Below are 15,742 nucleotides of genomic sequence, written 5' to 3'. Positions count from 1 at the left end.
GATATAACTTGCAGTATCAGGTTAACAGTACAATTTGTCAGCAGCACGATACCTCTAGCCCAAACCCCTGCGCAGTGTAGTCTATAGAGAAAACCTGACCTGTCCCATGCCCTGGTGATTTAGTGGGATCGCCTGTACTGCCACAGTGTCCACCGCCAGCGCACGCGGCCTGCCTCCCACTGACCGCGCCGGATCGCGATATAAAGACCTGGTCCCGCAAGCGGGACCCACTTACCACCTCCCGAAGCACGGCCCCCGTCGTGTGTGCCTGACAAGAAGAAAACCAGAGCCTCCAGCTGTAGTTACCCGGCAACCAGGGCTCGGGAGTGTACAGTGTCGCTGGGGAGAGCCGGAGCTGCAGCCGTGAATGTCCACTGACATGTAACACTGCTGCTGCCCTTGAAGTCTTCACTTTTTTCCTCAGAAAAAAAAAGCTCTTCTTAGGGCTGCCTGGAGCAGCCCCTCTGTTAAGTGCCTGCTACTGCAGCACCAACTACAAAACTGAGATTCTGTGCAGGGAGGCGGGGTGATATAGGAGGCGGCGCTATGCATTCTGGGAACAGTCAAGGCTTTGAGCCTGTTTGTGCCTCGGATCAAGATCCTACTCTACACCCCATTGTCCATTCCTTGTGGAGCCCAGTGTACCCCGCAGCAGAAAAAAAAATAAGATTTTACTCATCGGTAAATCTATTTCTCGTAGTCCGTAGTGGATGCTGGGAACTCCGTAAGGACCATGGGGAATAGCGGCTCCGCAGGAGACTGGGCACAACTAAAAGAAAGCTTTTAGACTACCTGGTGTGCACTGGCTCCTCCCACTATGACCCTCCTCCAAGCCTCAGTTAGGATACTGTGCCCGGAAGAGCTGACACAATAAGGAAGGATTTTGAATCCCGGGTAAGACTCATACCAGCCACACCAATCACACCGTATAACTCGTGATACTATACCCAGTTAACAGTATGAACTATAAACCTGAGCCTCTCAATAGATGGCTCACAACAATAACCCTTTAGTTAGGCAATAACTATATACCAGTATTGCAGACAATCCGCACTTGGGATGGGCGCCCAGCATCCACTACGGACTACGAGAAATAGAATTACCGGTGAGTAAAATCTTATTTTCTCTGACGTCCTAGTGGATGCTGGGAACTCCGTAAGGACCATGGGGATTATACCAAAGCTCCCAAACGGGCGGGAGAGTGCGGATGACTCTGCAGCACCGACAGAGAACTCAAGGTCCTCCTCAGCCAGGGTATCAAATTTGTAGAATTTAGCAAACGTGTTTGCCCCTGACCAAGTTGCAGCTCGGCAAAGTTGTAAAGCCGAGACCCCTCGGGCAGCCGCCCAAGATGAGCCCACTTTCCTTGTGGAATGGGCTTTTACTGATTTAGGATGCGGCAATCCAGCCGCAGAATGCGCCAGCTGAATTGTGCTACAAATCCAGCGAGCAATAGTCTGCTTAGAAGCAGGAGCACCTAGTTTGTTGGGTGCATACAGGATAAAAAGCGAGTCAGTTTTCCTGACTCCAGCCGTTCTGGAAACATAAATTTTCAAGGCCCTGACTACGTCCAGTAACTTGGAATCTTCCAAGTCCCTAGTAGCCGCAGGCACTACAATAGGTTGGTTCAAGTGAAAAGCTGATACCACCTTAGGGAGAAACTGGGGACGAGTCCTCAATTCTGCCCTATCCATATGGAAAATCAGATAAGGGATTTTATATGACAAAGCCGCCAATTCTGACACACGCCTTTCCGAAGCCAAGGCCAATAACATGACCACTTTCCACGTGAGATATTTTAGATCCACAGTTTTAAGTGGCTCAAACCAATGTGATTTTAGGAAACTCAACACCACGTTGAGATCCCAAGGTGCCACAGGAGGCACAAAAGGGGGCTGAATATGTAGCACTCCCTTTACAAATGTCTGAACTTCAGGCAGTGAAGCCAGTTCTTTCTGGAAGAAAAATCGACAGAGCCGAAATCTGGACTTTAATGGAACCCAATTTTAGGCCCATAGTCACTCCCGACTGTAGGAAGTGCAGAAAACGACCCAGCTGAAATTCCTCTGTTGGGGCCTTCCTGGCCTCACACCACGCAACATATTTTCGCCAAATACGGTGATAATGGTTTGCGGTTACTTCTTTCCTGGCTTTTATCAGCGTAGGAATGACTTCCTCCGGAATGCCCTTTTCCTTTAGGATCCGGTATTCAACCGCCATGCCGTCAAACGCAGCCGCGGTAAGTCTTTGAACAGACAGGGCCCCTGCTGTAGCAGATCCTGTCTGAGCGGTAGAGGCCATGGGTCCTCTGATATCATTTCTTAAAGTTCTCGGTACCAAGCTCTTCTTGGCCAATCCAGAACCACGAGTATCGTTCTTACTCCTCGTCTTCTTATTATTCTCAGTACCTTTGGTATGAGAGGCAGAGGAGGGAATACATAAACCGACTGGTACACCCACGGTGTCACTAGAGCGTCCACCGCTATTGCCTGAGGGTCCCTTGACCTGGCGCAATATCTCTCTAGTTTTTTGTTTAGGCGGGACGCCATCATGTCCACCTGTGGCCTTTCCCAACGGTTTACTAACAGTTGGAAGACTTCTGGATGAAGTACCCACTCTCCTGGGTGTAGGTCGTGTCTGCTGAGGAAGTCTGCTTCCCAGTTGTCCACTCCGGAATGAACACCGCTGACAGTGCTAACACGTGATTTTCCGCCCATCGGAGAATCCTTGTGGCTTCTGCCATCGCCATCATGCTTCTTGTGCCGCCCTGTCGGTTTACATGGGCGACTGCCGTGATGTTGTCCGATTGGATCAGTACCGGCTAGTTTTGAAGCAGGGGCCTTGCCTGACTTAGGGCATTGTAAATGGCCCTCAGTTCCAGAATATTTATGTGTAGGGACGACTCCTGACTTGACCAAAGTCCTTGGAAATTTCTTCCCTATGTGACTGCCCCCCAGCCTCGAAGGCTGGCATCCGTGGTCACCAGGACCCAGTCCTGTATGCCGAATCTGCGGCCCTCTTGAAGATGAGCACTCTGCAGCCACCACAGTAGAGATACCCTGGTCCTTGGAGACAGGGTTATCAGCCGATGCATCTGAAGATGCGATCCCGACCACTTGTCCAAGAGGTCCCACTGAAAGGTTCTTGCATTGAACCTGCCGAATGAAATTGCTTCGTAGGAAGCTACCATTTTTCCCAGGACTCGTGTGCAGTGATGCACCGATACCTGTTTTGGTTTCAGGAGATCTCTGACTAGAGATGACAGCTCCTTGGCTTTCTCCTGCGGGAGAAACACTTTTTTCTGTTCTGTGTCCAGAACCATCCCTAGGAACAGTAGGCGTGTGGTAGGGACCAGCTGTGACTTTGGAATGTTTAGAATCCATCCGTGCTGTTGTAGCACTTCCCGAGATAGTGCTACTCCGACCAACAACTGCTCCTTGGACCTCGCCTTTATAAGGAGATCGTCCAAGTACGGGATAATTAAAACTCCCTTTTTTCGAAGGAGTATCATCATTTCTGCCATTACCTTGGTAAACACCCTCGGTGCCGTGGACAGTCCAAACGGCAGTGTCTGGAATTGGTAATGGCAATCCTGTACCACAAATCTGAGGTACTCCTGGTGAGGATGGTAAATGGGGACATGCAGGTAAGCATCCTTGATGTCCACGGATACCATGTAATCCCCCTCGTCCAGGCTTGCAATAACCGCCATGAGCGATTCCATCTTGAACTTGAATTTTTTTATATATGTGTTCAAGGATTTCAAATTTAAAATGGGTCTCACCGAACCGTCCGGTTTCGGTACCACAAACAGTGTGGAATAGTAACCCCGTCCTTGTTGAAGTAGGGGCACCTTGACTAGCTGGGAATACAGCTTGTGAATTGCCTCTAGCACAGCCTCCCTGCCTGAGGGAGTTGTCGGCAAGGCAGATTTGAGGAAACGGCGGGGGGGGGAGACGCCTCGAATTCCAGCTTGTACCCCTGAGATACTACTTGAAGGATCCACCTGTGAGCGAGCCCACTGATCGCTGAAATTTTTGAGGCGGCCCCCCACCGTGCCTGGCTCCGCCTGTGGAGCCCCACCGTCATGCGGCGGACTTGGAAGAAGAAGCGGGTGAGGACTTTTGCTCCTGGGAACCTGCTGTTTGTTGCAGCCTTTTCCCCCTACCTCTGCCTCTGGACAGAAAGGACCCGCCTTTACCCCACCTGTTTTTCTGGGGTCGAAAGGACTGTACCTGATAATACGGCACTTTCTTAGGCTGTGAGGGAACATGGGGCAAAAATGCTGACTTCCCAGCTGTTGCTGTGGAAACTAGGTCTGAGAGACCATCCCCGAATAACTCCTCACCCTTATAAGGCAAAACTTCCATGTGCCTTTTCGAATCTGCATCCCCTGTCCACTGCCGAGTCCATAAGCCTCTCCTAGCAGAAATGGACATTGCACTTATTTTAGATGCCAGCCGGCAGATCTCCCTCTGTGCATCTCTCATGTATGAGTCTTTTATATGCTCTATGGTTAGCAGAATAGTGTCCCTGTCTAGGGTGTCAATATTTTCCGACAGGGAATCTGACCACGCAGCTGCAGCACTGCACATCCATGCTGAAGCAATAGCTGGTCTCAGTATAATCCCTGAGTGTGTATATACAGACTTTAGGATCGCCTCCTGCTTTCTATCAGCAGGCTCCTTTAGGGCGGCCGTATCCGGAGACGGTAGTGCCAGCTTTTTTGACAAACATGTGAGCGCTTTATCCACCCTAGGGGGTGTTTCCCAACATGACCTATCCTCTGGCGAGAAAGGGAACGCCATTAGTAACTTTTTAGAAATTACCAATTTATCGGGGGAAGCCCACGCTTCTTCACACACTTCATTTAATTCTTCAGATGGGGGAAAAAATAAGAATTTACTTACCGATAATTCTATTTCTCATAGTCCGTAGTGGATGCTGGGGACTCCGTCAGGACCATGGGGAATAGCGGCTCCGCAGAAGACAGGGCACAAAAGCAAGCTTTTAGGATCACATGGTGTGTACTGGCTCCTCCCCCTATGACCCTCCTCCAAGCCTCAGTTAGGTACTGTGCCCGGACGAGCGTACACAATAAGGAAGGATCTTGAATCCCGGGTAAGACTCATACCAGCCACACCAATCACACCGTACAACTTGTGATCTGAACCCAGTTAACAGTATGATAACAAAGAAGTAGCCTCTAAAAAAAGATGGCTCACAACAATAATAACCCGATTTTTGTAACAATAACTATGTACAAGTATTGCAGACAATCCGCACTTGGGATGGGCGCCCAGCATCCACTACGGACTATGAGAAATAGAATTATCGGTAAGTAAATTCTTATTTTCTCTAACGTCCTAGTGGATGCTGGGGACTCCGTCAGGACCATGGGGATTATACCAAAGCTCCCAAACGGGCGGGAGAGTGCGGATGACTCTGCAGCACCGAATGAGAGAACTCCAAGTCCTCTTTAGCCAGAGTATCAAATTTGTAAAATTTTACAAACGTGTTCTCCCCTGACCACGTAGCTGCTCGGCAAAGTTGTAATGCCGAGACCCCTCGGGCAGCCGCCCAAGATGAGCCCACCTTCCTTGTGGAGTGGGCTTTAACAGTTTTAGGCTGTGGCAGTCCTGCCACAGAATGTGCAAGTTGGATTGTGCTACAGATCCAACGAGCAATCGTCTGCTTAGACGCAGGAGCACCCATCTTGTTGGGTGCATACAAGATAAACAACGAGTCAGATTTTCTGACTCCAGCTGTCCTTGAAATATATATTTTCAATGCTCTGACAACGTCCAGTAACTTGGAGTCCTCCAAGTCGCTAGTAGCCGCAGGCACCACAATAGGCTGGTTCAAGTGAAGCGCCGAAACCACCTTAGGGAGAAAATGAGGACGTGTCCGCAGTTCTGCCCTGTCCGAATGGAAAATCAGATATGGGCTTTTGTACGATAAAGCCGCCAACTCTGAAACTCTCCTGGCTGAAGCCAGGGCCAGTAGCATGGTTACTTTCCATATAAGATACTTCAAATCTACAGATTTGAGTGGCTCAAACCAATGAGATTTGAGAAAATCCAAAACTACGTTTAGATCCCACGGTGCCACTGGAGGCACAATTGGGGGCTGTATATGTAGTACACCCTTGACAAAAGTTTGTACTTCAGGCACTGAAGCCAATTCTTTCTGGAAGAAGATTGATAAGGCCAAAATTTGAACTTTAATAGACCCCAATTTTAGGCCCATAGACAATCCTGCCTGCAGGAAATGTAGGAATCGACCCAATTGAAATTCTTCCGTTGGGGCCTTCTTGGCTTCACACCACGCAACATATTTTCTCCAAATGCGGTGATAATGTTGTGCGGTCACTTCCTTCCTAGCTTTAATCAAGGTAGGAATAACTTCCTCTGGAATGCCCTTTTCTTTTAGAATCCGGCGTTCAACCGCCATGCCGTCAAACGCAGTCGCGGTAAGTCTTGGAACATACAAGGTCCCTGCTGAAGCAGATCCCTTCTTAGAGGTAGAGGCCACGGATCTTCCATGAGCATCTCTTGAAGTTCCGGGTACCAAGTTCTTCTTGGCCAATCCGGAGCCACTAGTATTGTTCTTACTCCCCTTCTCCGTATAATTCTCAGTACCTTTGGTATGAGAGGCAGAGGAGGGAACACATACACTGACTGGTACACCCACGGTGTTACCAGAGCGTCCACAGCTATTGCCTGAGGGTCTCTTGACCTGGCGCAATATCTGTCCAGTTTTTTGTTGAGGCGAGACGCCATCATGTCCACCTTTGGTTTTTCCCAATGGTTCACAATCATGTGGAAAACTTCCGGATGAAGTCCCCACTCTCCCGGGTGAAGGTCGTGTCTGCTGAGGAAGTCTGCTTCCCAGTTGTCCACTCCCGGGATGAACACTGCTGACAGTGCTATGACATGATTTTCCGCCCAGCGAAGAATCCTTGCAGCTTCTGTCATTGCTCTTCTGCTTCTCGTGCCGCCCTGTCTGTTTATGTGGGCGACTGCCGTGATGTTGTCCGACTGGATCAACACCGGCTGACCCTGAAGCAGCGGTTTCGCCAGGCTTAGAGCATTGTAGATCGCTCTTCGCTCCAGTATATTTATGTGAAGAGACGTCTCCAGGTTTGACCATACACCCTGGAAGTTTCTTCCCTGTGTGACTGCTCCCCAGCCTCGTAGGCTGGCATCCGTAGTCACCAGGACCCAGTCCTGTATGCCGAACCTGCGGCCCTCTAACAGATGGGCACTCTGCAACCACCACAGGAGAGACAACCTTGTTCTTGGTGACAGTGTTATCCGCTGATGCGATCCGGACCATTTGTCCAGCAGATCCCACTGAAATATTCGTGCGTGGAATCTGCCGAATGGAATTGCTTCGTAAGAAGCCACCATCTTTCCCAGGACTCTTGTGCATTGATGTACTGACACATTTCCTGGTTTTAGGAGGTTCCTGACAAGTTCGGATAACTCCCTTGCTTTCTCCTCCGGGAGAAACACCTTTTTCTGAACAGTGTCCAGAATCATTCCCAGGAACAGCAGACGAGTTGTCGGTGTCAATTGAGATTTTGGAAGATTCAGAATCCACCCGTGTTGTTGAAGCACTACTTGGGTTAGTGCTACCCCGACTTCCAGCTGTTCTCTGGACCTTGCCCTTATCAGGAGATCGTCCAAGTAAGGGATAATTAATACGCCTTTTCTTCGTAGAAGAACCATCATTTCGGTCATTACCTTGGTAAAGACCCGAGGTGCCGTGGACAAACCAAACGGCAGCGTTTGAAACTGATAATGACAGTCTTGTATCACGAACCTGAGATACCCTTGGTGTGAGGGGTAAATTGGGACATGCAGATAAGCATCTTTTATGTCCAGGGACACCATGAAGTCCCCTTCTTCCAGATTCGCTATCACTGCTCTTAGTGACTCCATCTTGAACTTGAATTTCTGTATGTACAGGTTCAAGGATTTCAGATTTAGAATAGGTCTTACCGAACCGTCCGGCTTCGGTACCACAAATAGTGTGGAATAATACCCCTTTCCCTGTTGTAGGAGGGGTACCTTGATTATCACCTGCTGAGAATACAGCTTGTGAATGGCTTCCAATACCGTCGCCCTTTCTAAGGGAGACGTTGGTAAAGCAGACTTTAGGAACCGGCGAGGGGAAGACCTTTCGAATTCCAACATGTAACCCTGAGATACTATCTGCAGGATCCACGGGTCCACCTGTGAGCGAGCCCACTGATTGCTGAAAATCTTTAGTCGACCCCCCACCGCTCCTGAGTCCGCTAGTAAAGCCCCAGCGTCATGCTGATGGCTTTGTAGAACCCGGGGCGGGCTTCTGTTCCTGGGCAGGGGCTGCTTGCTGCCCTCTCTTACCCTTTCCTCTGCCTCGGGGCAGATAAGACTGTCCTTTTGCCCGCTTGTTTTTATAGGAGCGAAAGGACTGCGGCTGAAAAGACGGTGTCTTTTTCTGTTGGGAGGGGGTCTGAGGTAAAAAAGTGGATTTGCCGGCAGTTGCCGTGGCCACCAGATCCGATAGACCGACCCCAAATAATTCCTCTCCTTTATATGGCAATACTTCCATATGCCTTTTGGAATCCGCATCACCTGACCACTGTCGCGTCCATAAACTTCTTCTGGCAGATATGGACATCGCATTTACTCTCGATGCCAGAGTGCAAATATCCCTCTGAGCATCTCGCATATAAAGAAACGCATCCTTTAATTGCTCTAAAGTCAATAAAATACTGTCCCTATCCAGGGTATCAATATTTTCAGTCAGGGAATCCAACCACACCACCCCAGCACTGCACATCCAGGCTGAGGCTATTGCTGGTCGGAGTATAACACCAGTATGTGTGTAAATACTCTTCAGTGTAGTTTCCAGCCTCCTATCTGCTGGATCCTTGAGGGCGGCCGTATCAGGAGACGGCAACGCCACTTGTTTTGATAAACGTGTGAGCGCTTTATCCACCCTAGGGGGTGTTTCCCAGCGCGCCCTAACCTCTGGTGGGAAAGGGTATAATGCCAATAACTTCTTTGAAATTAGCAGTTTTCTATCGGGGTTAACCCACGCTTCATCACACACGTCATTCAATTCCTCTGATTCTGGAAAAGCTACAGGTAGTTTTTTCACCCCCCACATAATACCCCTTTTTGAGGTACCTGCAGTATCAGAGATCTGCAAAGCCTCCTTCATTGCCGTGATCATATAACGTGTGGCCCTATTGGAAAATACGTTTGTTTCTTCACCGTCGACACTAGATTCATCTGTGTCGGTACCTGTGTCGACTGACTGAGGTAAGGGACGTTTTACAGCCCCTGACGGTGTCTGAGACGCCTGAGCAGGTACCAACTGGTTTTCCGGCCGTCTCATTTCGTCAACTGACTTTTGTAATGTACTAACATTATCACGTAATTCCATAATTAAAGCCATCCATTCCGGTGTCGACTCCCTAGGGGGTGACATCACCATTACCGGCAATTGCTCCGCCTCCATACCAACATCGTCCTCATACATGTCGACACACAGCAGACACACAGGGAATGCTCTTATCGAAGACAGGACCCCACTAGCCCTTTGGGGAGACAGAGGGAGAGTTTGCCAGCACACACCAAAAGCGCTATAAAATGTATATAAACAACCCTAAAAGGTGTTGTTTCTGTTATATGCGCTTTAAATATATAAATATCGCCAAAATATGCCCCCCTTCTCTTTGTTACCCTGTTTCTGTAGTGCAGTGCAGGGGAGAGTCCTGGGAGCCTTCCTCACAGCGGAGCTGAGCAGGAAAATGGCGCTGTGTGCTGAGGAGAATAAGCCCCGCCCCCTTTTCGGCGGGCTTTTCTCCCGGGTTTTTTATCTGGCCTGGGTTAAATACATACATATAGCCTCAATGGTTATATGTGATGTATTCCTTTGCCATAAAAGGTATTAAATATTGCTGCCCAGGGCGCCCCCAGCAGCGCCCTGCACCCTCCGTGACTGGTCAGTGTGAAGTGTGTAGCAACAATGGCGCATAGCTGCAGTGCTGTGCGCTACCTTCATGAAGACTGAAGAGCCTTCTGCCGCCTGTTTCCGGACCCTCGATCTTCAGCATCTGTAAGGAGGATCGGCGGCGCGGCTCCGGGACGAACCCCAGGGTGACCTGTGTTCCGACTCCCTCTGGAGCTATGTCCAGTAGCCTAAGACTCCAATCCATCCTGCACGCAGGTGAGTTGAAAATCTCTCCCCTAAGTCCCTCGATGCAGTGAGCCTGTTGCCAGCAGGACTCACTGAAAATAAAAAACCTAAAAACTTTTTCTAAGCAGCTCTTTAGGAGAGCCACCTAGATTGCACCCTGCTCGGACGGGCACAAAAACCTAACTGAGGCTTGGAGGAGGGTCATAGGGGGAGGAGCCAGTACACACCATGTGATCCTAAAAGCTTGCTTTTGTGCCCTGTCTCCTGCGGAGCCGCTATTCCCCATGGTCCTGACGGAGTACCCAGCATCCACTAGGACGTTAGAGAAACTATTGGTAGTTTTTTCTCCCCAAACATAATACCCTTTTTTGAGGTACCTGGGTTTATATCAGAAATGTGTAATACCTCTTTCATTGCCTCAATCATGCAACGAATGGCCCTAGTGGACATTAAATTAGACTCTTCGTCGTCGACACTGGTATCAGTATCCGTGTCGACATCTGTGTCTGCCATCTGAGGTAGTGGGCGCTTTAGAGCCCCTGATGGCCTTTGAGTCGTCTGGGCAGGCACGAGCTGAGAAGCCGGCTGTCCCGCATTTGGCATGTCGTCAAATTTTTTATGTAAGGAGTCGACACTTGCACGTAATTCCTTCCATAAGTCCATCCACTCAGGTGTCTGCCCCGCAGGGGGTGACATCACATATATAGGCATCTGCTCTGCCTCCACATAAGCCTCCTCATCAAACATGTCGACACAGCCGTACCGACACACCGCACACACACAGGGAATGCTCTGACTGAGGACAAGACCCCACAAAGCCCTTTGGGGAGACAGAGAGAGAGAGTATGCCAGCACACACCAGAGCGCTATATAATACAGGGACTAACTGAATTATATCCCCTTATAGCTGCTATAATTATTGTACTGCGCCTAAATTTAGTGCCCCCCCTCTCTTTTTTACCCTTCTGTAGTGCAGACTGCAGGGGAGAGCCAGGGAGCTTCCTTCCAGCGGAGCTGTGAGGGAGAAATGGCGCCAGTGTGCTGAGGGAGATAGCTCCGCCCCTTTTTCGGCGGACTTTTCTCCCGCTTTTTTATGGATTCTGGCAGGGGTATTTATCACATATATAGCCTCTGGGGCTATATATTGTGATTATTTTGCCAGCCAAGTTCTTAATATTGCTGCTCAGGGCGCCCCCCCCCCCCAGCGCCCTGCACCCATCAGTGACCGGAGTGTGAGGTGTACATGAGGAGCAATGGCGCACACCTGCAGTGCTGTGCGCTACCTTGGTGAAGACTGAAGTCTTCTGCCGCCGATTTTCCGGACCATCTTCATGCTTCTGGCTCTATAAGGGGGACGGCGGCGCGGCTCCGGGAACGAACACCAAGGACGGGTCCTGCGGTCGATCCCTCTGGAGCTAATGGTGTCCAGTAGCCTAAGAAGCCCAAGCTAGCTGCAAGCAGGTAGGTTCGCTTCTTCTCCCCTTAGTCCCTCATTGCAGTGAGTCTGTTGCCAGCAGGTCTCACTGTAAAATAAAAAACCTAAAATATACTTTCTTTCTAGGAGCTCAGGAGAGCCCCTAGTGTGCATCCAGCTCGGCCGGGCACAGAAATCTAACTGAGGCTTGGAGGAGGGTCATAGTGGGAGGAGCCAGTGCACACCAGGTAGTCTAAAAGCTTTCTTTTAGTTGTGCCCAGTCTCCTGCGGAGCCGCTATTCCCCATGGTCCTTACGGAGTTCCCAGCATCCACTAGGACGTCAGAGAAACTACGTTTCACTCATAACCAGGGTACTTATGGTGCACAACCGATGCTTAATACATGCCATGGCTGTGGAATAGTCTGAAAGGATCATCCCTGGCCACCTTCAAAAGGAGCAACAGAGCCAAGGAAAGGGTGTTTCACACAACCCAGAATTCTAGGACATTAGTACTAGAGTCTCAAATTGTGTCCAACAGCCCTGTAACATGAAGTAGATCCCACCCCCTGACACTGGCAACTTTGGTCACGATAGTCCAGTCACAAATAGCAGTTAAAGCAGTTTTATTTTAGAATTAGTCCACTGAAGTGGAAATTCAGGGGCTTTAAAAAACAAATCTGTTGGAATGACCCATTCAGCAGTTGAAAAAATATAATATATAAAATCCCAACCATCGGTGGTCCACTGGGAGAGGGATTATGACTCCTGAAGAGAGCAAAGTCTGAATACCTACATTTGGCCCCAGGAGGAGATCTCCAACCATTCAACTGCCTTAACAGAGAGATCTAGTTTGTCTTCTAAAATGCTTAAAACAAACTGGACAAGGATCATTCATAACATACCCTTTACAACACAATGTTTTAGGATAGTGCTAATATAAAACTGCACTTTGAATCTGTAATTATCTCCAAAGAAGAATAGAACCCTTGTTATGTTTGCACATGTGACAGTTATCAAATTTTGGTTTAAAGTTACCCACCACCTCCTTTGCCGTATGTCCCAAAAGCCCACAAGGTTTTGTAAGTTACCTGTAGAGTGCTTAATGTCTCGTCAAACGAAACAGATGTAATCGTGCAGATGATGACAGTTTTTGTATTACCACCCAAAGAATTTTGCAGAATGCGCGTAAGTTTACTGTCTCTGTAGTTAATAAAGCCGCTGAAACGAAAGGGAATAAAAAAAAACACACATTAACAGAATTTGTAACAAGAGCTATGAATATACAGTTTATTTTCTGTGCATACCCCATTCTAGATACATATTTGCTTAAACAATATAAACTAAAGATGTGACAGTCTGAGCACCCTGTCAGTCAGTGAAACCTCCATCAGTATATAGATCATGGCTTAAACACATTTATAGTAACTTCAAGTTCTATTTATGTTCTTTATGGTTCTTCCTACTTCTCATTGTACATCCCTTCTAGCTCAGAATTAATCTTACAGCTTTCATGCAGAGGTTGGTTCTCAAAAACTGTCCTCAAGTACCCCAAATAGTTCATGTTTTCAGGTCACCTAGCAAGTGCACATTGGGCCTAATTTAGTAAGGATTGCAAATTCTGCCAATTAGCAATCCTTTTGTTAACATGTTAAAGGCCGCCCATCGCAGGGCAAGGCCACCCAGCATACTGACCGCCACCTCCCCCACTTCAAACAGAAATTGTGATCGCATCGCAATTTCTGCTTGACAGCAGACATCAAGGTTGCCTCCTGCCGGCGCAGCAGGAGGGCTGCCACCATGTTTCTGATCATGGCGGCTGCATGTGAAGACAAGCAGCCGCCGCAATCATGCCCACGCAACGCCCTGTTTCATAAACACCACCCCCGTTTGGCCGCCTCTGCCCCTACCGCCTGCCCAGCGAATGCCTCTCCCTGACTGACAGGCTGAGGCAATTTCTGCAGCACCATGCAGAAAATGCAGGTGAATGCGCAAGACGGGCGCTGTGAATGCACCCGCATCTTTTCTCTAACGTCCTAAGTGGATGCTGGGGACTCCGTAAGGACCATGGGGAATAACGGCTCCGCAGGAGACTGGGCACATCTAAAGAAAGCTTTAGGACTATGTGGTGTGCACTGGCTCCTCCCCCTATGACCCTCCTCCAAGCCTCAGTTAGATCTCTGTGCCCGAACGAGAAGGGTGCACACTAGGGGCTCTCCTGAGCTTCTTAGTGAAAGTTTTAGTTTAGGTTTTTAATTTTCAGTGAGACCTGCTGGCAACAGGCTCACTGCATCGAGGGACTAAGGGGAGAAGAAGCGAACTCACCTGCGTGCAGAGTGGATTGGGCTTCTTAGGCTACTGGACATTAGCTCCAGAGGGACGATCACAGGCCCAGCCTGGATGGGTCCCAGAGCCGCGCCGCTGGCCCCCTTACAGAGCCAGAAGGCAGAAGAGGTCCGGAAAATCGGCGGCAGAAGACGTCCTGTCTTCAACAAGGTAGCGTACAGCACTGCAGCTGTGCGCCACTGCTCTCAGCACACTTCACACTCCGGTCACTGAGGGTGCAGGGCGCTGGGGGGGGGGGAGCGCCCTGAGACGCAATAATAAACACCTTGGATGGCAAAAGAATGCATCACATATAGCTCCTGGGCTATATGGATGCATTTAACCCCTGCCAAAATACATAGAAAAACGGGAGATAAGGCCGCCGATAAGGGGGCGGAGCCTATCTCCTCAGCACACTGGCGCCATTTTCCCTCACAGCTCCGTTGGAGGGAAGCTCCCTGTCTCTCCCCTGCAGTCACTACACTACAGAAAGGGTTATAAAAGAGAGGGGGGCACTAATTACGCGCAGTATTAAAGATACAGCAGCTATAAGGGGAAAAACACTTATATAAGGTTATCCCTGTATATATATATAGCGCTCTGGTGTGTGCTGGCATACTCTCCCTCTGTCTCCCCAAAGGGCTAGTGGGGTCCTGTCCTCTATCAGAGCATTCCCTGTGTGTGTGCTGTATGTCGGTACATTTGTGTCGACATGTATGAGGAGAAAAATGATGTGGAGACTGAGCAGATTGCCTGTAATAGTGATGTCACCCCCTAGGGGGTCGACACCTGAGTGGATGAACTGTTGGAAGGAATTACATGACAGTGTCAGCTCTGTATAAAAGACAGTGGTTGACATGAGACAGCCGGCTACTCAGCTTGTGCCTGTCCAGACGTCTCATAGGCTCTAAAGCGCCCGTTACCTCAGATGGCAGTTATAGACGCCGACACGGATACTGACTCCAGTGTCGACGGTGAAGAGACAAATGTGACTTCCAGTAGGGCCACACGTTACATGATTGAGGCAATGAAAAATGTTATTACACATTTCTGATAATAAGAGTACCACCAAAAAGGGGTATTATGTTCGGTGAGGAAAAACTACCTGTAGTTTTCCTGAATCTGAGAAATTAAATGGAGGTGTGTGATGATGCGTGGTTTTCCCCCGATAACAACTGATAATTTCTAAAATGTTATTGGCATTATATCCTTTCCCGCCAGAGGTTAGGGTGCGTTGGGAAACACCCCCTAGGGGGGATAAAGCGCTCACACGCTTGTAAGGGCTCTACCCTCTCCTGAGATGGCCGCCCTTAAGGATCCTGCTGATAGAAAGCAGGAGGGTATCCTAAAATGTATTTACACACATACTGGTGTTATACTGCGACCAGCAATCGCCTCAGCCTGGATGTGCAGTGCTGGGTTGACGTGGTCGGATTCCCTGACTGAAAATATTGATACCCTAGATAGGGACAGTATATTATTGCCTATAGAGCATTTAAAAGATGCATTTCTATATATGCGTGATGCACAGCGGAATATTTGCCGACTGGCATCAAGTCTAAGTGCGTTGTCCATTTCTACCAGTAGAGGGTTATGGACACGTCAGTGGTCAGGTGATGCGTATTCCAAACGGCATTTGGAAGTATTGCCTTATTAAAGGGAGGAGTTATTTGGGGTCGGTCTTTCAGACCTGGTGGCCACGGCAACAGCTGGGAAATCCACGTTTGTACCCCAGGTCGCCTCTCAACATGAGAAGACGCCGTATTATCAGGCGCAGTCTTTTCGTGGACAAGCGGGCAAAAGATTC

At 49.1% G+C, this 15,742-nt stretch overlaps 1 protein-coding gene across 4 annotated transcripts in view; it reads right to left on the bottom strand.

Annotated features, from left to right (window-relative positions):
- The window catches only part of CENPE (centromere protein E), a 635,458-nt gene that overhangs the window by 520,188 nt on the left and 99,528 nt on the right, over positions 1-15,742 (bottom strand). For all 4 annotated transcript variants that reach the window (XM_063918152.1, XM_063918161.1, XM_063918167.1 and 1 more), the window contains exon 10: positions 12,702-12,831. In XM_063918152.1, coding sequence (XP_063774222.1) covers positions 12,702-12,831 — 130 coding nt within the window. The remainder of the gene's footprint in view (positions 1-12,701; positions 12,832-15,742) is intronic.

The sequence above is a fragment of the Pseudophryne corroboree genome, chromosome 1, assembly GCF_028390025.1.
Source record: "Pseudophryne corroboree isolate aPseCor3 chromosome 1, aPseCor3.hap2, whole genome shotgun sequence".
Classification (NCBI taxonomy): Eukaryota; Metazoa; Chordata; class Amphibia; order Anura; family Myobatrachidae; genus Pseudophryne; species Pseudophryne corroboree.
This window is presented reverse-complemented; position numbering and strand designations above follow the sequence as displayed.